This window comes from Rhea pennata, chromosome 2, assembly GCF_028389875.1.
Source record: "Rhea pennata isolate bPtePen1 chromosome 2, bPtePen1.pri, whole genome shotgun sequence".
NCBI classification, from domain to species: Eukaryota; Metazoa; Chordata; class Aves; order Rheiformes; family Rheidae; genus Rhea; species Rhea pennata.
In genome coordinates, this window is record NC_084664.1 from 77,755,617 (window position 1) to 77,779,596 (window position 23,980).

At 36.3% G+C, this 23,980-nt stretch overlaps 1 protein-coding gene across 1 annotated transcript in view; it reads right to left on the minus strand.

The window, feature by feature from the left end:
• The window catches only part of CTNND2 (catenin delta 2), a 405,040-nt gene extending 382,010 nt beyond the window's left edge, over positions 1 to 23,030 (minus strand). The window contains exons 1-2 of the mRNA XM_062568505.1: positions 23,022 to 23,030; positions 22,648 to 22,760 (exon numbers count right to left, since the gene is read on the minus strand). Of these exons, the coding sequence (XP_062424489.1) occupies positions 22,648 to 22,760; positions 23,022 to 23,030 (122 nt within the window). The remainder of the gene's footprint in view (positions 1 to 22,647; positions 22,761 to 23,021) is intronic.
• Between the last annotated feature and the right edge of the window lie 950 nt (positions 23,031 to 23,980).

Consider the following 23,980-nt stretch of genomic DNA (forward strand, 5'->3'; position numbering starts at 1 on the left):
ATGTCACAGCTGTCTTCCCTACAACAGATATATAAACAGCATTGAATAAATCATGGAAATACTGCTATTTCCCAGCATGTTCACTGCTTTTACGTAACACTTACCTCTTAGTGATGCATATGGTACCTAAGTACTGTTTCTCTGACATGCCATTCAATTTTTACTGCAATGCTTAGGTACAGGATGATGAGAAATAATAAAGTGTCAGCATTTGAATTTCTTTCTTTTCAACTGAAGCTAGTTTCAATATTATTTAATCAAATATTTTGTGTGGTTGTATCATTGTCATATATTCTGGAATAGGCAGCCAGAGTAATTGTTTTCATTCATGTTGTGATAAAATGGCTTCAATAAAAATAATTATGTAGCTGCAGTACTTATATGCATAATATTAACATTTGTATATACACACCCAGATGTGATGTTCTCTACAGTGTAAGCAAGAAAATTTATCATTTCATAATGGTGGCCTCATACCAAGAGGCAGTCAAAGCTCAGAACCAGACAACTTGAGAGAAGTGGGTTTAAAGCACTGAAATTGCCTACCTAAGGATAATGTTAATGATGATAATGATTTATACTATACTGCAGGGACATGTATAATTATATGCTGACTAGAAGAAGAAAAGAAAAATGATAGTTGGCTCAGTTTTAATTTTTCAGACTTAGCTTTCTCTCTTCTTCAATTGGTCTGGGAAAAAATATTAATGAGTAAGAGTTGTTCTGAAGCAAGCTGCAGAAAGGGGTACAGATGCTTTGGGATTATAGTAGGTAGCACTCTTGGGACAATAAACCCTCTGTGTCAATAGTACATATTTACATACAACAGTAGAAAGCAGGCAAATGATCTACACAGGTTAACAGGCCCAGTTATATTTTTCACTGCTCTGGCTATAAAAAAAGAAAGAGCAACTGTGGGGGGCTCACTGTCCAGTCAACAGCAGCAACTGGTTCCAGGAACCACCTCTCACAATGCAAAGAAAGTGGAGATGCTCCTTGGAATGGTTATTCTTGAACTATTGGTGATTTATTCTGTCCTGCTCACGCTGCTTGTGCAGTTGAGTGAAACTGGGAAATGCAGCTGAAAAAGGTCCTAGGAATAGACACGTGTCTTTAAGTTAGCAAAGATTAGCTTGCTCTAAAATATGGTATATGCAAATACTATGTAAATAGTGCCCATAGAAGGGAATTTTTTGTAATCCAAAAATATGATGATTCTACAGCCAGTGCACTCCTTAAGCACTCTTCAGAAGTACTGCATTGGTAATTGCTGGGTAAATCTCCATCATATAAATATACTTTAGTATTGCGTGTCACAACCTTGCTGGCCACATCCACATAGCCTTTTTTCCCCGGGGAAAAGTCTTTTCAGTTTCATAATTGGTAACCATGGAAATATCAGATCAGCAAGATTTCAGACATTGGATATGTTTATCAGTGATTTCACTTTCCCAAAGCATGTCTAATAAAACAAACATAACAAACATTATGTAGATTAAAAGCACAGACTAACTATACTTGCTTTTAGTTATAGTCATTTGATGAAAACCCAAGTACTAAACCTGAATGGTCTTAGCCTGAAAGTTATCAACAACTGCAGGATAAAACTAAGACCAAAGGATTTTGCTTGGCATCTGCTTCTTTCTTGAATGCTCTAACACTGTGTTGGATGCATTACAATGTTGAACTCAATGCAAAAACACTATCTGCTGTCTTCTATTCCAGAGTGTGCGTGTTCACCTTTCCTGGCTGCAGCACTCTGGGTGTAGAAGAACCACCTGGAAGGATGAGGAGAAGCTTGTAGGGTGAGATAGCCAGGAAGAATGCAGAGGTGTTGGGGGAGAGGTCCTGCTTGGAGCAGAAAACAGGCTGCAGCCTTAGATAGTCTTTTTTTCTAACAAAATCTATATTTAGAGAGTAGAATAGTTTCCTTCCTTTTGGCACACTTATTTTAAAGTGAGAGTAGTTCCAGCGTAAGGCTCTGACTGTATCATAGTTCTGGCAAATACAAGCTGTGTTTTATTCTGATATTTTAATTACTTCTTTTTCTCTCAGAAAAAGCAAAATGAATTTGAAAGAAATAGAAATGGGAGTTTTGTAAGGTATAGGTAGAAAACTACAATGCACAATTTTTATTTTTAAACATCTTTTAAATTTGGATAGACAAAAATCAATAGAAAGTAGAAAGAGAATACAAGAAGCAAAAACTAAGAGGTACTTTTGCTACTCTACCTGCCTGTGAATGCCATACTGATATATTACAGTCTGCTGTTGCATTCTGAAATTCTTTTGTCCTTCTGAGAGGGTCAACAAAGAAAATAAGGACAGCTAAATACATGCAGAGTGTTCGGGCATTTTTCAGGAAAGACCTCCACAAGACACCTGAAAACACGCATTAATTGCTGTGGATAAGCTCTTCTGAAAGCCCTGTGATGATTTGGGGAATTACAGTACACTCTTTAAACAATGAAACCTCAGCTGTGGAAATTCTCAACTAACAGCAAGTCGTAATCTTCTCTGAATAAACTTACATGGTTCTCCTTCAGGGTGAAACTACACTTTCAGGGTGTAGTTTCATATTATGCTTAATCTAATCTTACAGTAGGCTGAGGCCAGCGGGGGTGGACCTGCTTTTTCCTTGCTTTTCTGCCTCTTCCCTTGGTAAGATTTAGTAATTGTGCAACTCTATAGTGATTTGGATCAGCTTGCTGATCTGAGGGAAAACTAATAGTTCTTTAAGGAGCTAGCTTTCCTCTAAGCAGGAAGATTTATAGTGACGAGTCTAACTCGGCAAGGGAGCAAAAGGAGCACACTGAAAGTGGTGTGAGAATGGGAGGGCTACTGCTCTTTTCAGTGGCAGTCCAATTAGACCAAATTGGAAGCACAACTTAAGCCTTCATCTACCTCACTGTTCTGGTCTGCAGCAGCAGTACACTTTTTAAGCAAATCTCCAAATAATGGCCAAACTGAACACTGGTTTAATGTGCGGAACAGCCATGGTGCATGTAAACTATATTCTTTCAGGAGAAAAATTAGCTGAAAACATTGCTGCAGGGGTATGCCAAATGCTCTCTAAACATACATATGGCATCCAAAGGCTCTTGAAAGGTTGAGGGGTTCCATGCTACTCTGTAGTGCTTCGTGTACTCCACTGCAAGGTGTGAGATGACAAGGCAAGTGCTGCACTCAGGAAGCTAAGGCCTTGCTCTCTAGGACCCAAAGCAACCACCATATTTTGGGGATGGCACAACAGACCTGCTTCTGTTGCAGAGATCCTGACCTTTTTTCAGGCAGGAACAAACCATGGAGCCTTCCACTCATTTGGATGCTCACACTCAGAGTCCTAGGATACCACAGGAGAGAGTCCTCAAGGAGAGTAAATCTTAGAGCACTGCTCTGGGATCTCTAATGCTCAACCTGACTGAGAGCTGACCTCAAAATACCTCAGAAACCACCAACACAGTCCCTGCCCTAGACTGATGCCCAACTCAATCCCAGTGACAAATTAAACTGCACGTGACATGACACGATAATGCCGACCACCTGTGCTGCTGTACTTAGACCATATTGTACAGTCTCTCTCCCTGTTGAACACAACAGGTTAGGTAACGCTGTCACAGTCAACAACAGCCTGGATGCTGTGAGCTGCCCCTCAAGCAGCAAGTGGTCTATACAACTATACAACCTACTGCATCAGCTCAGACAGCCCCAGATGAGACTGGTCTGGGTCATTAACTATTACCAACTGTTACTGCACTCAGGGCCCTGACATTCAGTCTTAGCGTCATGCAGGCATTTTCCAGCTAGATGCCAGTCCACACGATGATAGTCAAGGAAAACTTACTAGAAACTTGAGCATTGCTAGTGCCTAATTTGGAAATTTATCTTCCAGGGTGGTAGCAAGAGTGCCCAAGGTCTACCTTAGTTTATTACCATTGGTCACTGAATGCTGTAACAATATTGTATTGACGGCAGAAAAAGAATACCATCACAGGTAACTTAAATTGTTCTAGATGGGGTACTGAAATGGAAATGACATTATAGATACCAGTATACAGCAATTCAATGTTGACACATTCATTTCAAACACAACCTGCCTATAGATTTATAAAATAACATCAGAAAACTCGAAAGCAAATTCTGCATCTGTCACTCTCACAGGCAGTCTGCAAGTGCAGCCGTCTCGTACAAGACTCAGAAAGACCAAATACATTGGCACATGCATGTAACGCTTGGCAAAAAATTGCCAATGCTATCAGGAAGGCAAGGCATATTTTCTACAGGTAAAACCCTGGAATACATTCTGAGAGGCTTTTCATGTCTAATTATTTTAAAGAACACTTAAACAGTCCTGATTAAATAATTCCTGGTCTTTTCATTTGACATAACTCTTCTTATTTAAATGTGCTCTCTGAAAATGTCTGTCAAGGCCATACATATATCCACAGTCAGGAGGTTCCACAGAAAACAGAACTTTTCCAGACACCATTTATATTTTAGTAACACAGTTATTCTATGTACTAGGGAACAATGAACGGTATCCTGATGTAGTACAGTAACTGTCACTGCTATTTTTTTTGTAGACATAACTTAAAGTTTCAAGTGCAAAACGTAGATTAAAATAATTAAAAAAAATCATCAATCTTAGGTGGAATAAGAACCAAAAAGAAGATCGTGTTCTTATTATGGTTTGACATTAGGAGAGATTTTAGTATTTTCTGGATGATAAATACCAGTTATATACTTCAGAATGGTTATAGATGCCCACAAAAATAAAGACACATGGAGTATTTCAGAACTTGTGGACCTCGGAGTACTTCCACACTATTGAGATTGATTGCAACCTGACTGCATGTTAGCATGAGATATGGGTGTGCACTATGACTCTGCACATACTAGCTTCCATTTGAAAGAAACTGGGATAAACAGAAAGTGATGGAGCTGCAACCAGATGATCTACGATGCCACAGCCGGACAACTGGTGGACAAGTGCAATGGGCCATCACGGCTCTGCAGTATAGGTACAGCCAACCACCACAGAAATTTGTAAGTGGCTGACTGCGCTACTCCCAAATCAGAATATCATTTAGGCTTACACTTAATTTTCAGCATGCACCTAGTTCCAGTGTTTTGAGATTCTGCAGGGTAGAAACTGAACTTTCTCTCTAAACTAACATATGACTTAGGATATCAAGAAAAAAGTATCCTATAAGTCTATACTTGAAATATTAGTAATTAAAAATCATCCCTTAAATAATATAATTTTAGTTTGCATTTTTTAATTAAGAAAAGAGTTTAAACACAATATTTTTAATAAGTAGAGCAATTCATAGTGTCCAAAATATAACTTTCAAAGTAACTGAGCACAGCCTTTAACAATTATAATTTATTTGGGACATCTGAATCTTTAGAATGTTTTAGTTACTGCATGGTCAAAATCTCAGAGGAAACCTGGGAATCTCTGAAGAACTCACAATTTCCTTTTAAGGAAGCATCTACTATTACTTTCAGTAATTAAAAGCATAATTTTGATCCTGGGAAACAAAAAAGACATCTATCTATGTAATCTACATTTCTTTCATTAACTATTCTGTAGCTTATGAACTTAGCTGAAATATGAAAATTTTCAAATTCTGCAATATTGAAACCAACTGAATTTGAGGAGCAAGACATCTCTTACTATAGTAATACTCTAAAGTCTCCTACTATTGCTAGAATTTCTAATAATATAGTGAATTTGATTTAATGCTGATTTTCCCTAGCTTTCTTTTTTGAAACATGAACATTATTCTAGGGAAAAACAATGCAATGAAAAATATATTGCCATTTGAAGGCATTTTGGACTAGGTTCAAAAAGTAAGCAATATCATTTTAAATGCTACATTTCCCATAAGAGTATGTTTCCCTTCATATGTTTGAATCTTTTTTTCCTAATTTTAATAGTTTTTTTCCTTGTTGTTAGCAAAAGACCTTCTAGATGACAGTGGAAAGAGATAAGTCACATTGACTATAAACAGTGTCCTGTCAAATAAGCAAAAAAACTTAGCTACACATTCACTGCCCCTTCTTTCCCTCCTTCCCCATTTCTTCTCTGCGAGTTTCATTTTCAAAAACAATATGCCAGATCTCTTTGAGCAGTAGCTGATGGTGACTCTTTCCCATCAGGCTTCATCTTATCGTATTGCAAATAGATAGACCTAAAAGATCCTAGTTTTAAAAACTCTCCCAGTTTAAAATAAATGAGGTCCCATTTGTACTTCATTTAGAAGGAAGTCAACTTGTCTCCATGGGGTACAGCATCTAGGTCCATTCCTTTTAAAAAAGAAGCAGGACAATTCTACAGAGAAGTCAAATTTCAGTATCTCTGTGCAAGCTGTGTTACCAAAAGCAATTAAGATTTCACTTTTCTGATATAAAACTGGTCAAATTGCTTCTTGAAAATGACCTTGATTTTCTGCCTTGAAACACATCAAAATCTTATTTCTACAGCTTTACAAGAGGCTGAAATTCCACAAAGGAAAACTTGTAATTTAATAGATAGATAGTTTAAATTTAGTTGCGATGGTATTGGCCCTTTCAAAGCTTCTCTGTCCTCTTGCAACTAAGTCTTAAAAATGAGGACCAATGTCAAACAAATGCTCTAAGGTTTTTATGAGATTAATTTCTGATCGTGGCATAGCAAGCCAAAGGAAGCATTGCCAAAACTAGGAAAATCAATGTAAAAGTAAATGCACACACTGTATTTTTAACCCTGAATTTAATAGCTTTATTTTTACTCCCTCTGTTCTTTTCCATAAGAATGATGCAACAGCTCCACTAGCAATTTAAATGGTGGAAATCAAAGATCATTTTATAAGTTCTTTAGCAAAGCAATACCTTTGCAATTAATGAGAGGTCATCAAATTAAAAACCAGCCTCAGGATTTGTATCTTCCATTAAAAGTGTTCCTGCGTACAAGTTACATTTCACAATATTCTTCTTTGAGATTTGGCTGCAGTAAAATTAAATATCAGTTGAAGTGGATCACAGTTAATTTTTTGAATACATTACTTCACAAACTTCAGCAATGTTGGCACAATACTTTTAGGCTGAGCTCTTCAAAGGAGCCTAAGGGAGGAAGGCAAGCACATTTCATTGAAATGGATAAAATGTCAGCTGAAGTGCATGTGTTTGCATATAATCTATTCATAGTTATTACCACGAAATATAGTATGTGATATTTCTGACAGACCTTCATGGAAGTACTTTATTCACTTATAGACTGCAAGCATCTATGAAAGTGGATGACTGTTTCCAAACTTTACTACTTCTAGTCTTGCATCCCCAGATTCTGACCTGGGAAGCATTATTGAATGGAGTATGTCAGTGGAATACATAGGAGACTATGTAGATATTTTTCATTATCACAACATGATGATAAAGCTGCACTACACAAAGTGATTATTACTACGGAAGCAAAAAGTAAGAGACCTCCAAAAGCCAAAGAGAAGGTGAGAACAGGATTCTGATTTAACTGAAGAAAGTAGCTTGAAAAGTCCCACATCTACTCCTAGAGCAGCTGAGAACCAGAGATGTACCTCAGAGAGGTAAAATCTGTCTTCAGAGGAGAACAAAATTTTAGACACATCATGTTTTTTACAAAGGGTTAACTAGTGAAGAATTACACTAATGAAGACTTCAGGACCCTTGAATTTTGAAACTCATGATTATGACATTACTCTGGTGAAATAAATTATTTACATAGTCAATCATTTCAGAGAGGAAAAAAACTTGAGTCTAATGAACAGATCACTGCTCATCAAAAGATCAACACTATTCTCATATCAATAAAAAAGAAAAGGAGGAAACGAAAGAATAGCTTTAGATATTACAATAAGCTAAGTCAGAACTGAAATGCTAACAAAATTCCACTGGCTACAATAAAACTATTCAAACTAGGAACATCAAAACACAACATCAAAACAGTAACATCAAAACAACATACACCTATACAATTTAAATAAAAGAACAAAATAAATCTTTAACATCCTATCTTAATCACTGGATTAGATAAGACTGTTTAGCAATACTACTGCTTAACATCACTTAACACAGCCTTAAATTCCAAAAGGATAAAGTAAAAAACTAGTATATCCAAAAATTGTACTGCAAGCCTGTTCCACACCTAATTAATGACATCCACTTTTAAAATACTCAGGTAGTTGTATTTCTGTTTCTCACCAAATGTCTTCATGAAAATACAAGCTATAAGTTAACCATAATATGACTAGTGTTACAGGTCTTTCTACTCATGATTATTTAAACATCATGGATGTTAGGAGGTGCATGCCACACAGTCTTTTAACAATGTGAGTAAGGACATTATTGTAACTATATCAATATTCCTTTCTCTTTTTTAAAAAAATCTGAATATAAATAGTCATCAAAATGTAGTTGCAAAGGAACAAAGTAATGTATTATTAGTACCTCACTGTACTAGCAGAAAGTTGAACCTTGAAATGGCTGCATATAGTATGATCACTACAGTAAATACATTTAGAAGCATTACCTGATACTTTTTTGGTATTTTACTCCTTTCAGTGCAAAATGGATCCGTAAAGACAAAAACTAAGGGCCTTAAGTGAAAATCAATGTAAAAATTAAAGCAGAAGGCCTGAATAAGATTTTTGGTTAATTCTTCATGTAATAGGTGATAAGACTAAAATTTTCTTAGTAAAGGTCGCTGAAGCAACGTTAACATGGATTTAAACAACAGTTTAGAATAAGAACAAAGCTGAGCTGTAGTAAAATCAGATTTTTGGAGTGGTAAGGAGAATAACATATAAGCATTTGCAATTTTTAAAGCTTTTGGTTAGAGCTAAAAGTAAAGGCTCAGGAAAGCTGAACACCTTGAAAGTATTTAGCTTTGAATGTAAACATGACTTCTTAATTGTAGCGCTAATTAAAAACACTGGGGGGAGGAAAGAGCAGAGGGACAGAGGAATGAGAGAAGAATAGCCAATAACAGGACAAAAGTACTACGTTTTTCTTTCACCTTTGAGTATTTTTTAAAACCCCCAAAAATCTGACAAGTGTAAATGTTGCTACAGAAGCTCTTTCAGACCGACTTCTGTAATTTACTGCATAAGCTACTTCTCCCTTTTCAAGAATGGATTTATAAATGTCATTATGCATGCATGTGGAGCTACACTGCTTTTGCTTGTTTCTTCTATAGGATTAGCAATGACTGAAGAAACAAAATGCAAATGTTTTGCTTTTTGTAAAAGCTGTCATATATGAAAATATTTATGTCCAGAGGTTTACATATCCCTAGGAAGAAAAATGCAATACATTCTGATGTAATATATTTAACGGACTATCCTAGAAAGTGGAGGTGGTGATTACTTTAAATTATTAATAGGATATTCTATTCTCCTCAGCAACTTGCAATGATTATTTCCTTCTAACAACTACATTTATCAATTTACATACACTACATCTCATTGACAAATTATTTGGCTATAAATTCCCAAAGATCTGTCAGAGCTCTCTGATAATGAACTAAAAGAGGAAAATTGGATAGCTGAGCTACAAAGCATTGATTATAATTGGATCAGTCCTATGACTGTAATGAAGAAAATTCTTATAATGTTCTAAATCTGCTAATCCAGCATTTTGACAAATGATTCAGTATAGACTAATGCCTCCAGATCAGTGTTGTTTAAATGACGGTATTTCATTTGGCTGAAATTGTTCAAATAGGTTAATACTAAAATGCTACTTACAAAATATTTTTCAGAAAAAAAATGAACTTCATAATAATTAGTAGAAAGGTAAAAAAGGAATGCTGCTTTACATTATTGCAGCCACATACATCTCAATTTATGGAAAGGAAGGTATTCTAGCACTGGCAACTCCTTGGCTTTGGAGTATAACACCACATACTTACAAGTAGTTAAATCCCTTATTTTAAAGATACTTTAAAGATATTTTAAAGATATACATATACTTATCATTCAGTAAACCCATAAACCTGGGCCAAACCCAAAGAATTAATGTCCCTCTTTTATCCTGGGAGACTGGGGACGAAGGAGGTGGCAGAAGGAGAGGAAGAAAACTAAAATTTCGATGTAACCATTCGTGCTACATTCCTATGCCGGGCCCAAGACCAGGAAAGGAAGCCTGCAGCCACAGGACAGTAGAGAAGAGAGAGGAAGCTCCTCCTGGGACTGCCACCCTTCCTGCTGCTACAGCTGCTCTGCTTCAAGCAAGCACGGGCATCCTGGCATTGATGCCTTCCTTGACTCCTTTCTTGCAGGCCAGACCTAAAGCAGCGTGGCTCTGTCAGGTTTGGGCCAGACCCCATGGAAGAAAGGCTACTGGCATGTGGGCTTCACGATGCTCCAACCCAGCAGGTCGGCTGCTGGGAGGCATGAGCAGAAACCACAGCAGCAGCTAGGAAATCAGTTATCCTGTAACTGGAAAGCTGTCTACTTTTTTAGAGACAAGGTAGGTCATTGCTTGATGGAAGCACTGAAGGTAGCTGAAGCACTCGCTGAAACTATAAAACTTTTACCAAATATTTTGGGTGTGTGTGTATGTGTGTGTGTGTGTATATATATATATATATATATATATGTATGTGTGTATATATGTATATATATGTGTGTGTGTGTACATATATATATATATATATATGTACATACGTATTTTCCTGAAAAGCTCTGAAGCTTTTTAATCTAAATTGGAGACACTCCTTTCACAGCAGACACTGGTTTCCATTAATCTCTCATGAGTATCAGTCAAGGAAATCAGCAGCTGCTTGGAGAACTTAAAGTAATTTTCAGATCAGAAGACATCTGGAATTAGACAAATTTCACTTTGCACTCTGATGCTAATCTTGTTGCAAATACATTCATAGAAGTCTGTGTGATAACATTTACAGTGAAGATTTGCAAAATAAGATGTAGAAGGAAAATTTAAATGAAAACAAAACACAAAAATTTTATGTTGATTTAGTTATTTCAAGAGCAGGTGTAAAAGTTTTACTGTGTTTTCCTTCTCTATACCTGAGAAATAGGAGCACACTGCTCTGTAAAGAATGTAAAAGTAAAGAACAGATGCAAAAGTCTTTATTATTTTAAATTAAATCTTTGTTCTTGCAAATGAACAGTATAAAGGCACAAGGTGAAAATAAAAGGGGTAGTGGGAGGTCAGAAGTAGACAAAATATTTGTTCACAATTAGCAGTAACTGAGACTACATCTAGTATGAGCTGAAAGCACAAGGTTTTTAAAAGACCCTTTTAAGTTTAACATGTTAAAAACTATAAAATCTTCACTTAACTGCTGAAAGAGCAACATGCCTGAAGAGAATATAACATTACCCATTCAAAGCATCTTGCTATCAAATTGTGAGATGTCTGTGGAAACAAAACTGTGCTCATTTATGACATTTCTGGAATTCAACTAAATATATTAATAATACTTCCTAGACACTTATGATATTTGATATCCTTGAGCATCAAGGAATGCATCGCTCAGTTACTGCTACAGAGCAATTGCAGTTGTAGCAGCACTCTGAAGATGCTTACTTTTATGCTAGTCCTTCAGAAGCTGGCAGACAACAAAAAGTCTGGACTAATTCCTGTGCACATTACCACATATGAGCAAGGAAAGACTTCCTCATGACCAACAGTATTTTCAAACAATTTCTAAAGTAACAGAGAAAGACAAAAACCCTAAAATATTTTCAAGACAAAATGAGTTTGCATCAGGACAGATCAGGGCAAGACACAGGCTTCACTTCTGATGTGACAGCAGAGATTACTACTGTTGAGGTGAATATATTTTTGTGAGCCCTGACTGATTAGACAAATGAGAAGTCTATAACTTCCACCACTGTGTTTCCATCGCAATTCTCTGGTTTACTATAACAATTGCATTGAAAAACTACTATTATTTCACAAAGTCAGCTTAATGCAAAAGTAAATTAGTCATTTACTAGTGATAGCTAAATTAGGCTGCAACAGTTTTTGGCAGGAAGTAGCAGTAACTGTTAAGTAAACCCTTCCCATATCTGCAGTGGTGAATAGTGATCAGGACTTGCCAAAGTAAGGATGTGCTGAGAGCAGAAGGTAAGGGCTATATCTGGGGAAACTAAAATGCTCAGGGATGTGAGTTAGGTGGAATATAAACTTAGGAAATGGAGAAGAAGAAAAGTATCAGAAGAAAGGAGGGTGCTCAAGACAGGAGTCAAGGTCTCCTACATATGTTCAGAAGCTGAGAAGCAGAAGGTGGTGAAGGGAGAGGAAATATCATGCCTGTTTGCAATATTTCTCTGAACCTCAACACAAGACTGAATTTGTTTCTTCAAAGAATAAGGAGAAGATAGGCTTTGTTTTCATCTGTGGAAAAACAAAATTTGGTTTCCCTAGAGTTCTGAGAAGCCTTCAGCTGACTGCTTCTTCAGCTATAACTGGCTTACTCCTTGTACAAATGTGCTATTATACAACTTTAGTTTCATGGCCATTTCGTTTCTAAACTGCTCTAGAGACAAGTGGTGTTTGTGTGGAGAGCAATGTGGTTGTCTGCAGGACAAATGCAGTTTCATAACTTGCAAGATTAGCATCATGAAGAGAAATAGCTACCTGCTTATTAAAACACCTGAGGGCAACCCAACAGTACCATATCAGTTTCTGCTGCCTAATTCTATTGCAAAGATGCGTTTGAATACTTGCCAGGTATTCACTGTTTCTTGTTCTTCTCTACGGCTATCCAGATACGCAGGGATCAGAATAACCAGATAGTATTGCAGCAACTAACATACAGTGATTACTCATAGAAGCAAATGAAGCCAGTGAGACGTGTGCTTTCAACAATCAGTCCTAGATTTCTCAAACTGAATACCTAGTATCAGTGGGTATTTTCAACTTTTATCTTTGGTTCTCCAGTTGTAGGCAGGGAATAATATGGTTTCCTTGCTCCTCTGCCTTATCCTCCTATTGTCTTCTTCCCTAAACTCTGTCCCAGTTTCATTTTCCTCATCCTGCTCTATCCTACTTTTCATTTTTCAGAGTCTTTGATTCTGATGTCTCTCTATTAAATAAAAATCTTCAACTTTTAAACTAGATCTGGATTCCTCTAGATCCCTTACCCACTTTTTTAACAGAAGTTCCTCCCCTGCAACATTTTCCCCTGGCATGCTAAATCCACCTGGAGTCTACTTCTGGGGCTCTCTTCACTGAGACCAGAAGGATCTCTCCTTACCCTGGCAATACGATGCAAAGGATCAGATAACGCTGAGCTGACACCCATCCAGCTCCAATATTCTGCCCCATCATATTCCACATTAGGCAAATAGGAGAAAACATCTTAGGAAAAATATGGATTCTCTTTATAAACCTGTGGAAAAATCTGTTTAGTTACTCTATTAATAATGAATACTCTTTCTTGTCACACAACATGATGTGATAAAAAATACTTTGAATACAAAAGCTTCAGAGACAACTGTTTATCTGAGCTTGCATGCTCCTAGTATGATAAGACTTTTTCAAAGCTTAACACAGCAAGGCGTGAGAGACTCCTATATATCGCACACTATCAGAAAAGTCAGATCTCTGTTAAAATTTGATGGCCTGAACCAAAACTTTCAGAGATCAGTGAGGGCTGGCTGCTCACCGAAAGGATGGGGAGACTAGAGCTGAATGTGATAACAAGGCCATCAGGGAAGGGGCCTCACCAGTTGGGACCTCATCCTGCAGTACCCAAGCGAGTTGAGCAGGGCAGGCCTTGGAGGCAGGGACAAGGCAGGAAGAGGAGCCAGGCTTCACTGAGAGTCCACACCCTCCTGCAAGCTCATGGTGATGAGGCTGAGCTGGGAACGTGAGTCAGGATCAGGTCCAATAATAGTAACCAGGTTCAGACACAGCTCTGTCATCATCAGGAAAACCCTCAGTAAAGAGGCAGGGCTGAGGTCAAGCTGGGAAGTCAGTCCACTGGTCTGGATCAAGATGAGTGAGGCCCATTGCCAGGCACAGGCAGGGCTGGATACTGGCTCCCTTACAACATATTTCAGGAAGGGGCTGAAGGCACAGGCCTGAGCCTGAATAGATTCCCTGGGCAGGAGGCGTGTGTGGAAGCCCCAGGTGAGGCCAGGCAGGGTCATTAAGTGTTAGGGTTAGGGCCATTAAGCCTTATTATAGTGCCTATCTATAATAATAATAATAATTTGAAATTCACTTCCAAAGCTCAGAATGCGCGTCTTGAGAAGAGAATACTCAAACTGGAAGGCTTAATATGGCAGAGTAAGAAACAACTGAAAACTTGGTCTAATAATACAAGCCAGTAGGCAACATTAATGACAGACACTGTTAGAGCCTCTGTCCAGAGTCAGCCAACTGACTCTCTGACACAACTTGGCTACTCTGTATCTATTACAGTGTATGATGTTAGTTGTCCATGGCTATTAAATACTGTCATCATGTTACAGAATGTTTCTCAGCCCTAAACCACCTGCTTCTAAGATATCAAAAAATGGTATCGAGTACCTTTGATCAAAAAGCAGTAAGTACTAAGAATCAACATTCCTGGATTTTCCTGCAAAGACTCTAAATTCAAGAACTTCGTAATAGCAAGGCACTTTCCCTCAGCTTTCTCCCTAATCTTGACTTCAGTTCCCCCAAAACAATCCAAAAACTGATCAACATCTGATAAATACGGATGGCAAATAGAAGAAAGCAGAGCCCATCAAGGTATCATAAAAAGTAGAGCCAGAAGGGCTGTAGAGAAATAGTCTTGTCACTATCCCAACCTTGATAGATATTCAACATGTTCTTAAGCTTCAAAGATAGTTCTTATGCTTTCCTTAGGCAACCTATAACAGTGCTTATCTGTCTTCAATAGTAAACTGTATTGCTCTAATTTTTCAACAAAGGGCTTGTCAGAAGTCAGTAGGTACAGAGAACTGGAGTCTCTAAGACTCTCTAAGACTTATTTTTCATTAATAAAAATACAGTTCCTAATATCAGTTTTCCACGCTTATTTCAAATTAGTATAATATTCAAGTATGCAGCCTGCAATAAGACATTTAAATTGTGAACGTGCTAATTGTAAAGTGTTTCCAGACATCTTATATTATACCAATGCTGAGGCAAATCTGATATAATCATGTATCAGAGTACTCACAACATACTCTTCATCATATATGTATTTGCTAGCTATATATTTTTTAAAAATGCAGCAAATCATTTAATTTTCTCATTTAGGAATCTCTTGTAGGGAGTTTAACAATTCTAGATAAAGTAACAAATTCAATATACATCTAAACAGAATTAAATCTGTTATAAATCCCCTCCAAATGCACATAATATGAATGTTTTATTGTGCTGCACTACCTGCTTATGGAGACATAGTTTTACTAACAATGCTTTCCATGGATTCTATATAACATTCCGCTAAGAGGGAAATTAAATATGCTGCAGTTATATGTCTTCTGCTGTAGACAGTTCTTGTTCAATGCAAGGCTTTAGAGTAAAATTTGAATATTGGAACACTGCATGTTTATTACTGATTTTGGAGGGGCTTGTTAGCCTCCTTCTCAGTAAGAAAAAAATATTATGAAGATGCTTTTGTTTGCAAAACAGGAAGTAAAACAAAACACTGAGGAAAATTATTTTTCTTTTTTGTTATAATATTCACAAACCAAAGAAGCAAATCACATATGCATAGGTGCTGTCCCTAAATTGTACTGCTGTTAAGGATTTATGAATTGTGATGGGATCCCAAAGTGTTCAAAGCTTAGGGATGGATGCATAACTTTCCCTAAGACTACTGAAAGGCATAACTCCCCCACAACCTTCATTAGAGTAAAAATTAGAAACTTAACATTTAGACAGAAAAATCTCAGAGAAAACACCTCATCCTTCCCCTGCAGATATCAAGTAGAGGTTTGTCTCCCACCTGCCTTTTGCCTGTGCCTCCTCACTCAAGTCTCAGCTGGAGGAGGTTTTGTCTTGCTGCAAAGTCTAGACAGTTCTCCTTGGACCCTAGAAATTTCACTCCATTATTCTGAGGTTTGACTGGCTAATCCCTGACATTCACTTCAATTTCTACATGAACACATATACCGCACTAGTCTGTCTACGAACTGCAGGCCTCCTGCTTTTAACCGTGATTTCTTTGCCTGCTGTACCCTGCATTCTTTGAAGTTCTTTCATAACTAAGCCTTGCTGATGTTCAGGAAGGAGCAATCTCCTCGTCCCTTCTGAGGCTTCCACCTGACTTGGTCAATTATAGCAACATAAAATAATTGTAGGAAAAAAGAAAAACAAAATATTGTTTTATCACAGCTAAATATTCAGACTTGTAGTAAAATTTGAGAGGACCATTTTCAGAAAACTGCCTGCTTTTATTTCCATCTTTCATTTCCAATAAACTTGTTGATTAATTCTGCTGACAAGGTGATCCAGTCATGACTTGTTAAGCTTCATGCTTTCCCCAGTGAAAATAAGCAACAGCGTGTGACATAACCTTAAGCTTATTCAGCTTCTAAACTACTGAGCAAACACATGTTCCAGACTGAGCTGTGAGTTTCTCAGTTGCAGTATTTGCTGTCAAAAGTCTATTCAAAATCTTCTGTCTACTGCTGAGACAATGATCTTCTTAAAAAAAAATACTATTTTTAAAAAAATCTGACTCCATTTCTTGCATGTACTGACTTCTAATATCCATGGTATTGGCTCATTTATAAAGAGAAGTACAAAAATTACAGCTGGCATTATCATAAATAACAATGTAATATTTCTGCCTTTTTATTTCTGCTCTTATAGATTTGCTGTGCATTTTTTCTTTTTAAAAGTTAATTTCTGATTTGCATTTAATTTAAATTTGCTTGTTTGTTTTTTCAAATTTAGAAGCTTCTTGGTAGTCCTTACCTCACTGTAACTAAAGCAACATGAAAAAGATTAACATGTTTAATTGATAGTATGTTGAACTGTTGGAGAACCAAAATGCAGTCAGAACTGTTTTCTAACAATGAAGGTGCATGAATGCACTTGAAAATGCATTATTTTCTAAATGTGAGTGTCAACCAAACACTTACATCTACCATATAAACAACTGCTCTGTTATCATAATATAATAGAAACATTGTATCTTTTTCTTTTGGCTCAAACTTTGCTTTGGGGTCCACACTGTGTATTTTTCCACTTTTGTTTTTAATTACTGTATTTATGAGCAAAATTAAGCCACATATTCATTAGTTCAGGTTACAGAGAGAGTACACAGGTTACAGGGAGTTTTTCCTGAAATATAGAATTTGATGTGAAATTTGGTGTAGTGCCTGACCAATTTTCAAGCTCTATGTTAAATGAAAAAGTGTGGTCTATGCTTGAACTGCATACCTGACTTCAAACAGTAAGACTACATCAAAAATCTATGCAAATTAACAAAAGTCACTTAAATAAAAGTGATAAAAATAGAAACAGAAACTTATTTTAAAGTTTTAAGCTTTTACTAACTAGTAAATAAGTATAGGTTTTTTTAAACAAGTCTAGTGAATATTTGATTATGTAAAGACACAGCTTCCGTATCTGCTACACATGTACATGTACAATCTATTTTTTTGCTTGTTCAGTCTTCCTATTCTGTGTCACTTTTTGTCTGAATTCTTTCAAAATAAAAAAAGAAAGCATGTAGTATAATCTCCAAAGAGCCACAGAGACTTTGTTTTCATCTCTGTAAAGAAAAAAAGCACGCCCAGTTGCCTCAGCTTTTGTTTTGAGGAGCTCAAAACATCTGTGTGATCACGGAGAATTTAGAAATTTGAAATATGTTAATACATGCACAAAATGAGCAGAGACTGAAGTGCTCAAAGATATTCTGGCGTCTAATTGCCCTCAGTATAAATGGGAGGGACAGACTGAAGGATCTGGCCCAGAAGGAATGAGCAGCTGAGGCAGAGGGATGGAGAAGTATTGAACATGACTAGGCTCCTTATTGCAATGCATGAGCAAACCTAGCAAGCTGCTCAGAGTTTGCCAACATGCAAGCACTGTGGCATGGCAGAGTTCCCAATCTCCTGCCCTAACTCAGAGTCTAAATATTTCACCCAGCTTTACCAGGGACCGCTACTCCCCTCTTAGATTCACAGCAAAGAACTGCTCCTGCGCAGAAGGCATCCAAGTCCTCTTAGTACACTTCCTAGTGACTATGGTCTACTAAAGCCCCTAAAAGTATATAAAGATCAAGTGTACAAGAAGGAAAACCTACTTTTGGCATTTTTGACAGGACTCAGCTGTGAGATACATAGGCATTGAACTGACAAACTGAGGTAGAGCAGCGGTATTTCCTTGCATGTCCAGAGTCAACTCTTCAACGTTAGTGAATCATCCTGAGGAAGAACTAAAGTGTTTTTGTCCCTTGAATCAAGTAAAGCTTCTCACAATCATAATTTTGGGTAGAGGAGCCAACTCTGATTAACCCCAAATCTTCTGAACAAACTGGTATGTCTACAGGTAAAATACAGTACAGAGATATTACTTGATATCCTAGAAATTGTGTAATTCTGTTAATGTAGCTTTCCATCCTTGCTATTTAGACCTGCTTCTCACCAGGCTTGACCAACCTGAGCTGTGCAGCTAGACTAGTGTAAGATACAGAGTTTCCAGTTTTGGACCCAGGCTGTACAGAGTTGCATTTTAGTACGCAAATTCATCTAATGTTACTTTCTGGATCCTGGTTTCTGTGACAAGAAAAGGTCACACACGAGATCCTTAATGATCCAAAACTGAGCAACAAGCAGCTTTACAGGTCGCTACATGACTTCTTTGGGGCCAAGTGTCAAATTTGCAAGAGGAGTGCAGAAAGTAAAAACGAAGCCAGAAATAGCAGACCTTTAGCACGTTCCTGAAATACAGTTTCAAGTGCACAACCTTAAGACACACACGAAGACTTCAGGAAAGCACAACCTCAAGGAGGTAAAGCTGAGAATAACTTTCCTGACAGCTCCACAATGAAGTGTACTTGACATTAAGTTTCTAAGCATGTAAGTACTTCTTTTTATGTATATCTGTACTTGTTTCAAGATGTTAGATAAGACACGGCAGTAAATATCACTGTAAGTTGTTTTAGCCTGACCAAAATTTCAAATATGGATAGATGCTCCATGTACTAGTTTTAGATACTCAGTTACTAATGGACATAAGTAAGAAAAATTAACAAGAAAAATTCCTTTTACATATTTTGAATGAATTATTTCCAAGTGGTAAAAAAATGAAACTTCCCAGTATTAAAATATGCTGATTACAATCAGTCCAGATTGATTATTCCTTAATAAGACAGAGCATCTGAATAATAACACCCAGATGTCATCAGGCAATGGTGACATCACTGCAGGATGTATATTCACCTCTACTGGAGACTTTTATAGTAGGATTTCAAGTTTGCTAAAAAAGCTTTCCATCTATAAAGGCCTACTAATAACAGTTATAACTTCTCATTTTAGTTTGTACTCTGCTAGAAAGCAGGTTTAAAACAAATTTATCCTTGAATTCATAGACTACTAGAAAATTTTTTGAATAAACTTTCAAATTAGGAGGATTTTTTTTAAACTAACCCGTATTCAAAAAAAAAATAAAACCATTTCATTTATTCAGTGGTAATAAGGACAACTCTGGTTTCAAGAAAAGGACCCTTTCTGTCACTTGCTTCCATGGCAATGCTTGAGCAAGCACGTCTTCAGAACGAACAGTCCTTTGCGGATTTCAAAATTTTGCTTTGTCACAGGCAAGACACTGCCCTGTTACTTAAAAATACAAAGTGCAAACCGTGCTTGCTCTTTCCCTTGAAATTCTGTTTGCTCATTCTGCTCCACTGGGGATCATAATCCCTCCACGCTGGAAGCAGTATTATTGTCTTCTTACAGTTATGATCCTACAGTTATTCTGTCAGTATCTCTAAAATTGTTGTTCTACAAAACGGTCCTTGTCTTTTATTGTTGTTGTTGCAATAGTAGCTGTAGTCCTCTAATGATTTCTATCTCATAAACACTTGCTAGTAAAGGCTTTGCAGGCTTTTCAAGTGGGGGGAAAATGCTTGAGTACAATTGCCTATTGATGCATTGTGAATATACCATAAGAAGAAAACAGATGCTAAAGTTAAACACAAAAAGCTGGATTTTAATTACATGCTTGAAGCATCTTTTACTTTAGGATTTTTTTCATCTGTAAGAGAATAATCTCCCTTTTTTCTAGCTGCTTAGAAGAATAAGAATTCTAGACTTGGGGAGAGAATTTCAGGATTTAAAGATTTTTTTTTTCCCTATTTTCAGTGTTTCATCATCCATTTTGGCAGATCTTAAAATTATGCCTTAGGTCCACATTTCTTTTCTTGCTCACTGATTGCTTTTGAAGCCCTGTTTAAAGCCCATCCCTTCCTCTGCAAAATATTTGGTTTTCTTCCCCCCCCCCCCTTTTTTTTTGAAATTTATTTTTTTGAATAAAATACCTCTTTGCAGCAGGAGGTAGGCAAGAAAGGTAACCTATTTTTCCTTTAAGGCCTGCTTCCTCTGCATTTTCCCCACACTCATATTTGGTGACAACCACGACATGCAGAAGCAAATAGCCATCACTCTTCTCAGAGCCAGGCTGTTCTCTACCGATGCAATGAGCAAATCGGGTAGCGTGCACACTGCTCTGGGGAGCAAACCCAAACCTCGAAAAACATAATGTAGAACTTCCTGTAATGAAATTCTGAGAAGGAAGAAGGAGGAGGAGGCTCTTCTATCTCTACTATGAAGCTTGCACATTCATCAAACCCAGCTCTGTAGTTGGGAAAACAAAAGCTAGGCAGAGGTAAACAGAGCCATATTAGGCTAATGGTTATCTGTATCTGCTTACTACAACAGCATGCTTAAGGGCACTCTATTAACAGATATTTGGGGCAATAAATATTCTTTCCAGTATGAAACATTTTTTTGTGTGAATTTTTCGTTTTTTTCACATGAATGAGAAGAAAATACAATTATTTTTAACCTCAAAAATCTTCTGTTCCTTATGTAAATGTTCACATAATGAAACCTCTTAATATAGTTGAAGACTTAAACTACTTATTTAAAACTATCCTCATCACTTGAATTTTTTAGCATGAAATTCATTTTTTAAAGTAGGAAAGCAAAATTTAAATGCTAACAGGAACTCACGCAACATTAATCATAAAAAGCCATAGAACAGAATTAATCTTCACTGAACCTGAGTCTATAATCTCAAAGGAATTAAGTTTAAAGTGATGTAAGAATGCACTTAAGTGCATCTATAATAATGTAGTGCCTTGCAAAAAAATAATAATTGTTTAAATAACTCTAAGCAATATGATTTTTTCATATTAATATAATGTTAATACAATTTTCATATAAATCTAGTTGGTAGGAAAGAATATACAGAATACATTAAGATGCTTTTCTCTTTAGGAAATCAATTCTCAATGATTTACTGTTAAGATTGTTCATAATTAAGTCAACTTCATGGGCAGAGTTCGCTGAATTAATGAAAGATTCTTCTGCCTTCTGTCATTTTAATTAAACTATTACTTTCACCATTTTTGTTTCATCTTTGGTGTTCTACTGAGTAATTATTTCCTAAGTATTCTGCAAAATAATCATTTATTTGATTGAGGAGCACCTTGAATTGCATGAGCTAAGGAAGAATTCATTACCCTAGTCACAGATATTTTTGTAGTTTTTCTACTAATACCACACAAAACTTTACTAAGCTTGGCACATCATACTTCACCTTATCTATTAGAAAGATATCACACTTATTGTGAAAAGAGAAAATATGTCCATCCAGTGGTGCCTGTTTTTTTTCTTTTTTTCTTTTCTTTTTTTTTTTTTTTTTATATAAAGTGACTGCAGAACTGGTTTACTGCTTAAGTAGTCATGCAAAACATTTTAATTTCTTCTTGATCCTTGAAACTGAAATAATATCATCTTTCATTTATTATGTTCACCTGAGAAAACAAAAAACACATAGAAAAGCTCAAAACTACAAAACCTTTACTCCCACCAAACCGACTAAGAGATCAGCTTTCTTTTACTAGAATTTCTTAAAAGAATTCTATCATCATCCAACCTATGTGCCAGAACAGTCTAATTTAAGAAAGCCAATGTTTAAAAAAGAGCGAGATTCCTACTTTATCATTACATTTTGATGTGAGATCAGCGGTTGCAAGCAAATATATTATATTATATACGCAGCTGAAATGATCTCTAGAGCTTTTAATGCTTTGAATGATGGACTGATAAGAAAACAGGTTCACATACTTTTTAATACATCTCTGCAAATATGAAGCTAAAATGTTTTTGGTTGAAAATGGTGACTGTGTTGGTAGTAAAAATGGGAGTTTTAGTATCATTCTAATCAGATTATGGCAAGTGAATGAATTGCAGATGAGGCTGCCATTTTATTAGTGGATAAATCACATACCAGATTGCACAAAAATTAATCTTGCTGAAACATTCTGTAAAAACATTCGGCCAAAATGCAAATTTTCAAACTCTACTAAAAGCTCATGCCCCCTTGTGTATAATTTTTTACAAGATGATGATCAATACAATTTATTCTCTGTATTAATTTAATAAACTGGAGCAAAGAAATTAGAAATTCATACATTACCTAATGCTGCTCATGCTTCCAGTTTCTGATCCAAGCTTACATCTCTCCAGTTGGGTAGCTACAATCTGACGTTCAGCCTCAAGTTCTCGAGTCAATCTCTCAAACTGCAGTTCCTGAAACAACAAATACAACCATTCATTTTGACTTCTCTTCAGATTAAGAAGGAATTTCTGTACATGGAACAATAACTTGGGTAAGAACTGTCAGCATACTATCTTTTGAGACAAGCTTTTTTGTTTTAACACATTCACAATCCAAATTTTTTGTGATAACACCTATTGGTTCATTCATTTTCTCTAATGGTGTATGTTTCAGAATAGGAGTTTAGCAGGAATAGAATTTTCAGATACATTAAACAATATTTAGGCACTCACCAAAATCATTCATACTTCATGTAGGCCTTTCAGCAGCACACAAATGTGCTTTTAACAAGTTGATCTAAGTATACTACTTCATAAGGAACAATTTGTATTACTTAAAAAACAAGTAAAGTTCTGTAGAAGATCATGTGGTGATGAAAGCTTTTGTACTCAAAAATCAATCATCATAGTACAGACTCATAAAATACACTAAATTGAAGGCATATTGTTATGGGCTGCACACGGTTTAATTTCAGCATTTAATGATGTGCAGGAGGGAAACTCAAGCACTTTTTCACAAAAGCTACTTTAAAAATCATGCCACTAACTGAATGTATTTTCTTTTATTCTGTCAAGGAAGCCAAGCCAGTCCCATTAGATAAGATTTATCCACAAAGCTCACAAATATACTTCCAAAGAGTTTGCTTTTTGATGTGCGACAGACTATTCTTTAATAAAAAAGAAAAAAAAAAAAAAACAAGCCAAGTAAAACCCTAGCTATTCCCTAGAGAGCTGCGTTTCCCAGGTAAGGTATCAGTACTTCAATCAAATACAAAATAAAAACACTTCTAGGGAAGTATGCTTATTGTAAGTTTGCCAAATATTCTTGCCTTTCATTTTAGTCATAGTTAAACTGTTTTCAAATGTACAGGTGAAGAGGTCTCTTGCTTTTTTTCTGAAAACATTGCTTTCTGAGTTGTTAGGTATTTTGAAGGAAAAATATTTTGGGAATCTACTTATTAAATTATTCTTGTGTTCATACAAATGCACTCCTTATCTCTCTCTTTTCTTTCTTGAAACCGTTCATTCTAAATGCTATAGCTGAAAACAATTACTGATATAAACTTTATAATACCTGTAGCTAGAATCCTGTCAGCTATCATTTAAAATTAAAAAAGTAATAAAAGCAGCAAAGCACCTTGCTTAAGCAGTTGTTCAATTATTCACACAATTACTTTTCTCTCTCTCTTTTT